Below are 7,090 nucleotides of genomic sequence, written 5' to 3' on the forward strand. Positions count from 1 at the left end.
AAAAAAAATCTGTAGCCTAATATGAGTATGACTTTAATGTCCTCTCTTGCCTTCAGCTTCTTGCCTTCAAAGCTGCCTGAGAGATTTCAAGATGCCATTGTTGGTTGTTATGGTGTACCTCAGGATTTAATTTAATTTTCAGCCTGTTTTGTTTTTAAACTCTCTTTCCCACTCTACAGCCCTGTCCTGGTCCTTCCCATATTTAAAAAGAAAAAAGAAAAAAAAAAAATTCAAGGCCAGCTCTTGGGCTGAGTGTATCTGTGCAAGCATGCGTGACAGAAGAACCCACCAGTGGTGAGGGTGGGGGGGTGTCCATTCGCTCAGGCACCTCCCCTCCTCTAGTCACCAGAATGGAGGCAAGCAAACAGTGGGGGTGGGGGGACAATAAACAGATACAAAGGAAAGAAAAGAAAATCAGAACTACAACAAAAAAACTGACAAAGTGTATTGTCTCCCTTTTCTCTGAGGTTCCTGTGTCCTTTTTCTGTGGTGTGTCTGCTCCCCGACTTGGTCTTGATGTTTGGTCTTGCCCAAGTTGTCTGCTCCAGTCTGTTGAGCCCAGCAGATTCAAAAATACGCAATTTCTTACTTTTGCTACAAGTTCCACTAGCTATAAGCCTTTGAACCTTTTAAATATTCCTATCTCTGTGGTTCTGAGTTTTGGAGCTCTGTCCTGGATCTGTTTTGCCTGGTATTCTGTGGTTTTTCTGATGGTGAATTTCACTGTACCTCCACCCTAGCCACCTGGATACATTTTATAATCATTTTTCTGAATTCCTTCTCAGACATTTCCAAATCCTGCCCATCTCCCAGTATGGAGTGTAGGTTTACTTCCAGCTCATTTGCCTCAGTCACTTTATCTTGTTTCTGGACATGTGCTAATATGGTCATCTGCTTCTGTTTGGGGGGCATATTCAGGAATTATCTGTGGCCTTAATACTTAGATGGGTGTATATTTTGATATTTTTTTATGCTTTTTGATTGCCTCTAGGCAGATGTGATCAGGAGATGGCCTTCCCTTTTCACCCTTCTTCCTGAGAAATTTCAAGATGCCACTGTTGATCATTGTGAAGTAACTCAGGATTTAATTTTCTTCCTATTTCCTTTTTAGTCTGCCTGTCCTGCTCCACAATCCCTGTTCAGGCCTTTTTTCTAGTGATAAACAGTTCAGGGTCGGCTATGGCCATTTGATTTTAAGTGGAAACTGTCTCTTTACATTTTGAGGAGATCTGTGCACATGCATAGTAGAACCCTCTGGTGGTGGGGGTGGTGTATCTACTCGCTCAGGCACCCCCTCTAGTCACAAGAATGGAAGTGCGCAGATAGCAAGAGACCAATGAACAGATACCAAAAAAAAAAAGAATGTCCACACCTTTATCTCTGTGGTTCTGTCAGGTGTCCGTGGCTGCTCTGATCCTTCTCCCCGCTTGGTCTCTCCCAAGATGGCAGCTCCAGGAGCAGCTGAGCATCTTGAATTAGAAAGCAATGGATTTCTTGCTTCTGCTACAAATTCCCCTTGCTGTAAGCCTTCCAACCTTCTAAATATTCCTTCATATGTGGTTCATAGTTCTGGCACAATCCCCTGAGCCTGCTTGGTGTGGTATTCTGTGTTGTTGCTGACGGAGCACCTCACTGCACTTCTACCCAATCCACCATCTTATTTGTTCTCTCCTTTCTTGCTATTTTTATTTGCCTAGCATAACTTTTTCCATTTCTTTATTTTTAGCTATTTTAAATGATTTTGCTTCTGGTATGTCTCTTTCATGCAATATCTAATTGAGTTTTCCTTTATGAATTAATTTGAAAATTTTTTTATTTTGACTTTCATTTAATTTATTGAAGTGATTCATGTGTTTAGTCTCAATGATTTCATATTATTATATAGTAATACTGTGCTTTTTTTCCTTATGGTGGTGGTGGTGGTGTGCTATGGAGTCAGTTCCAACCCATAGCAACCCTGTACAGGGTTTCCCAGGCTGTAAATCTTTACAGGAGTAGAAAGTTTTATCTTTCTCCCACACGACAGCTGGTAGTTTCGAACTGCTGACCTTGAGGATAGCAGCCCAATTTGTAACCACTATGCTACCAGAGCTCCTTTTCTTTCTCTACACGATATGAGTTTTTTGTTGTTGCTGTCTTTTCAATATAATATCTTTTGGTATTTAAAAAGATTCCTATTTTTGTTCTGTGGCTATCATAATATTTAATTCTTTTGTGGAATCCTTAATCCCTCTTTTTCTTATTTAACATGTTGCTGTTATGTCAGTTTTAAATTGTGTCCTTTGATTCCCACTTGTTACCTATATAATGATCAGTGATTTTATTCTACTTTTCTCTTTATTTCCTCTTTCTCTTCCTATTATTAGTTGCATTATTTTTACTTTTAATATTTATGTGTCACTCTTCCACCCAGACTCCTATTCTTAGATCTAGAATGAAATCTGCTGAATTCCCACCTCAGTACTTTTAATGAAGTTTTCCTAATAATCATTTGATTAGATGAAGCTTATTCTCTGCATATTCCCTAAGAAGGTCTCATGAACGCAAATCTTGCAAGTTTAAAAATGTGTTTATTAGTGCTGATACTTGAAGGCTAGTTTGGCTGGTTATAACTTTTTTTAACTCACATATTCTTTCCTTGAGTTTCTTGAAAATTTATCTACTTTTTCCTTGATTTCCTTATTGTTCTTAAGAATTATAATGTTAGACTAATTTGTTTACCCTCAAAACTATTTTGATCTTTTTGCCTGACATCTCTGAGGATTTTTTTCCCTCTATCTGTAATATCTAGTACTTTTACTAAAATGTATGCTGAATTGGTCATTCTGTTTCCATTTTTGGAAAGAGTGGGCCCTTTCTATATATATATATTTATTTAAATACTTTATTTCCAGAAAGTTTTCTTTGATTATGATTTTACATTTTAGCTCTGATTCATATTTTATTCTGTGTTTTATTTCAGGCCCTTCAATTATGCAAGTGGAATTTCTTTGCCTGTCATCTGTTTCACCCTATTTCATTTGATAACTTTTCAATGAAAATAATGTGTTTAGACTGACAAAGAAAAGAATGACTAGTCACTTGCACCTTAATTTGAAATCATCTTCATTATATTGCCTACCAAGTGATATACAAGAGTCCTGTAGGATAAGCAATGAACGGCTAACAAGGTTAGCAGTTCAAACCTACCAACCACTCCTCAGATGGCACTTTACAACTACAAAACAAGTGACATACAAAGAAGTCCTCACCTCACAGTGGCTAAGAGCTGGGCTGATACCTAAAAGGTTTGTGTTTAGAAACTACCAGCTGCTCTTCAGAAGAAAGATGTTACAGTCTGCTCCCATAAAGATTATAGTCTTAGAAATCCTGTGAGGCAGTTCTATGAGTCAGAAACAATTCAATGGCAATGGAGTTAGTGATATAAACTTTTTTATTTACTGTGTTTACCTTTGGAACTTTGATCAGGTGGTGTCCATTTGACAGAAAAATAAATAACTGTAAAACTGAAATTGATTTAAATATAGTTTACCCACTCTGACCTCAGGAAAAAAGGCAAAGTCATGGGCCATGGTTCTTAATTTATTTGACTTTGATGGACTTTTTTTGTCATTTTAATAATGAGGAACTATTATTCTACCCCAGAAAAGATAGTCCAGGACAGAAAGAAATCCCTCCAGGATGACAGGACACAGAATACTCAGAAGAGGACATACCAGGATTTTCTGGATATTGTCCTTTCTGTCCAGGTAAATCTTCCCAATGTCTGAGTTTATTCAAATAGTTAATTAATTATCTGGGTGGGTAGATGAATAGGGATGTGGTAAGGAGATGCAGCAAAGTAATCAACTAAATTTAACATGATTTCAGTTGATGAGTTGGCACCGTGTGATTTTGAGCAAAGACAGAAAACTATGCATCTTTGTCACTAGAGGGAGTCAGATAAGACTAAATTTTTATTAATTTGTCAGGGATTGGAAATATCATGATATAGGAAACAGATTGACAGTATAAACTAGTAAAATGATAAGAATGAGACTGAAAAATCTGGATAAATCTGAGTGGCTGGAGAAATTTTTTTAATACTTGATGATTTGGGGGAACTGTTTGCAAGGCCTGCTTTTCTAACCTAACTTTGGTCTCCTTTATGCCCTGGATCGAGTTGTGGATCACACAAAGTATTTGTTGAAATTAGTTAAATTTGAACTCCTGTTTGAAACTCTTTTTCTTTAAGACCGTTATTTTGGTTGAGGTGCCAAACACCTACAAACTGACTTAGCATGATTATCTCTTCTGTAATTTCTAGGCAGAAAATGCAGACAGTTTCTCAGATAATGACATATGGTCAGAAGTGAACACATTCATATTGGCAGGGCATGGCACCACAGCAGGGGGCATCTCCTGGCTCCTCTACTGCCTGGCTCTGAACCCTGAGCACCAGCAGAGATGCCGAGAAGAAATCAGGGGCATCCTGAGGGATGGGTCTTCCATCACCTGGTAAGATCTATATCTCTAAACATTTCAGTCCAGTCTTCTCCTGAGATTTTGCTTTCTTCTGGTACCTTGTGTATTAAGTTATAAGTTTGATCTAAGGGGGTCTGTGTGTGTTTTGGGAGATCTATCAGGTACAGCACGAGAAAGGGAAACTCACTCAGGAAAGCCAGCAAACCAATAAAATCTAATACTCACAGATCCAGGATGAAAACTGCCTCAATACAGAGCCACAGGCGGTTACACCCAAGGACAAAACAACAAGTTGGAATTATCTGACAGAGAGTTTATATAAAGCATTCAGGGTAAAGTCCTAGGGCTTAAAATTTAAACGCTTTAGTCAATTTTTTTAAATTTAATACATTAGTGCAGGAAATGGGAAATTTTTTAATTGTGAGCATTCACACAGGGCATGACCCGGAGGGATACTGAGAGACTCAGTTACACAATAGAAGCCTCTGTCACAAGAAATCATATGGGGCATGGTTGAGAGGGCTACTTAGAGACTGCAACTGTTAAAAGACTATGTGACAGTATAAGAATGACCATGTTAGTGAAAGAGCCACTAGGAGGAATTAATGGATACAGAGACAGCAGACTAAGTCACAAATTGTCATTATGACTTTTGGAAACCATAGTGCAAAAGATATGTATATGTGGAAGAAGAAATGCTTTGTTTCAAGAGGGACCAATATCCTTTTATAGTTTGTTAAAGAAGTTCACCCACCTATTGTTGTTGTTGTTATGTGCCATAGAGTCGGTTCCGACCCATAGCGACCCTGTATAGGGTTTCCGAGGGTGTAAATCTTTACAGGAGTAGAAAGCCTCATCTTTCTCCCGCGGAGCAGCTGGTAGTTTCGAACCGCTGACCTTAAGGTTCGCAGCCCGATTCGTAACAACTACGCTACCAGAACTCCTTAAGTTACCTATTTAATTGTTTTTCTAATCAGTGTGTAGATGTTCTATTTCATTCTTTCACAAATGATGACTTGCTATCAAAGGGGTCTGAAAGAAATACTAAGGGAAACCTAGTTCAAATACCAGGGGAAAAGCCACCATATTTCATCTGCAAAACTAAGTAAAATTAGAAATGTTTTTAAAGGAAACTTTAAATTTATAAAAAATTGTGATAGTAGAGGTCTCACTTTTTATAAGGAACTAATAGTCATTTCCCAGTGAAACTTACATATGTTTCTATGGAGAGAAGTTTATATCCAAGAAACGACCCATGTAGTTGTGTTGTTGTTGTTAAGTGCCGTTGAGTTAGTTCCAATGCATAGTGACCCTGCATAGAGTTTCTGGGGAACAGCTGGTGAGTTTGAACCACTGGCCTTTCAATTCAAACCAACTTTGTGGTCTTTTGCTTAGCCTATAGTGCTACATACAGTTATAGAGACAGGCAAGTTCCAAGTCCCTGGGCCAGTTGTCAGGCTTGAGGCTACTCCTGACTCACATAGCTGCAGAGGCTGATGAACCCAAGATGAGCATGTCAGATGGCAGGCTTCTGGCTGCAGAGGTGAATGAACCTAAGATGGGCAAGTAAGATGGCAGACTCCTGATAATTTCAGAATCAGCATACAATATGACAGATCATTGGCTCAAGTATAAACTACGCAGGTCAAATGATTAGCAAGATGCAGGATCTAGACCTAGCAAAAAGCTTTGTCCAAGTGTCCAATATATTAGAAGCAAACCAAATCACCAAGGAAACTTCCTTTTATTTGAATGGCTGTTCATAAAAGATCTCATTATAGGGGTGATTACATTATATGAAATTTCATCATGGGGGATTACAACATCTTAACTGCTAAATCACAGAGAATACTGACCTAATCAAGTTGACACAAAACCTAAATCATGACAGTGTACTCTTTGTCAACTTGGTTCTGGTACATAGCCCCTTAAACCATATATAATCTTTAAATAAAGAAAATTATAAATTAATACCTGTGCCTAACATAATACAACTAACACACACATAGCCAAAAATGCACTAACCATATTTAACTTAATTGTGGTCCACCAGTCAGAGTGCAGGATGATGTAGGTCAATTTATTAAAGGAGTCTAAGCTCAGGTCCACTACGCATCTGTCAGCTTGTCAGACAGTGGTGAATTTAGTGTTGCTGTGATGCTGGATAGTATGCCACCAGTATTTTCAATACCAGCAGGGAATCCATGCTGGACAGGGTTCAGTGGAGCTTCCAGACTAAGACAGACTAGGAAGAAGGTTGTTGTTGTTGTTGTCAGGTGCCATCGAGTCGGAACCGACTCATAGCAACCCCATGCACAACAGAATGAAACAATGTCCGATCCTTGGACAACCTCACTACCTCTGCCACACTCAATGCCATCATCAGTGAAAACAAGGCCAGGGGCAGACTGTGGAACAGACCATCAATTACTGATATGCGAATTCAAACTGAAGCTGAAGAAAATGAAAACGAGTCCATGAGAATCAAAATATGACCTTGAATTTATCCCACCTGAATTTAGAGATCATCTGAAGAACAGATTTGATACATTAAACACTAAAGACCGAGGACCAGAAGAGTTGTGGGATGACATCAAGAACATCATACATGAAGAGAGCAAAAAGT

At 38.5% G+C, this 7,090-nt stretch overlaps 1 protein-coding gene across 1 annotated transcript in view; it reads left to right on the forward strand.

Moving 5' to 3' along the window:
* Positions 1 to 7,090, forward strand: part of LOC102825562 (cytochrome P450 4X1-like) — a 70,652-nt gene that overhangs the window by 56,964 nt on the left and 6,598 nt on the right. The window contains exons 7-8 of the mRNA XM_006839728.1: positions 3,646 to 3,749; positions 4,307 to 4,497. Of these exons, the coding sequence (XP_006839791.1) occupies positions 3,646 to 3,749; positions 4,307 to 4,497 (295 nt within the window). The remainder of the gene's footprint in view (positions 1 to 3,645; positions 3,750 to 4,306; positions 4,498 to 7,090) is intronic.

The sequence above is a fragment of the Chrysochloris asiatica genome, unplaced genomic scaffold (assembly GCF_000296735.1).
Source record: "Chrysochloris asiatica unplaced genomic scaffold, ChrAsi1.0 scaffold00026, whole genome shotgun sequence".
In the NCBI taxonomy this organism is placed as follows: Eukaryota; Metazoa; Chordata; class Mammalia; order Afrosoricida; family Chrysochloridae; genus Chrysochloris; species Chrysochloris asiatica.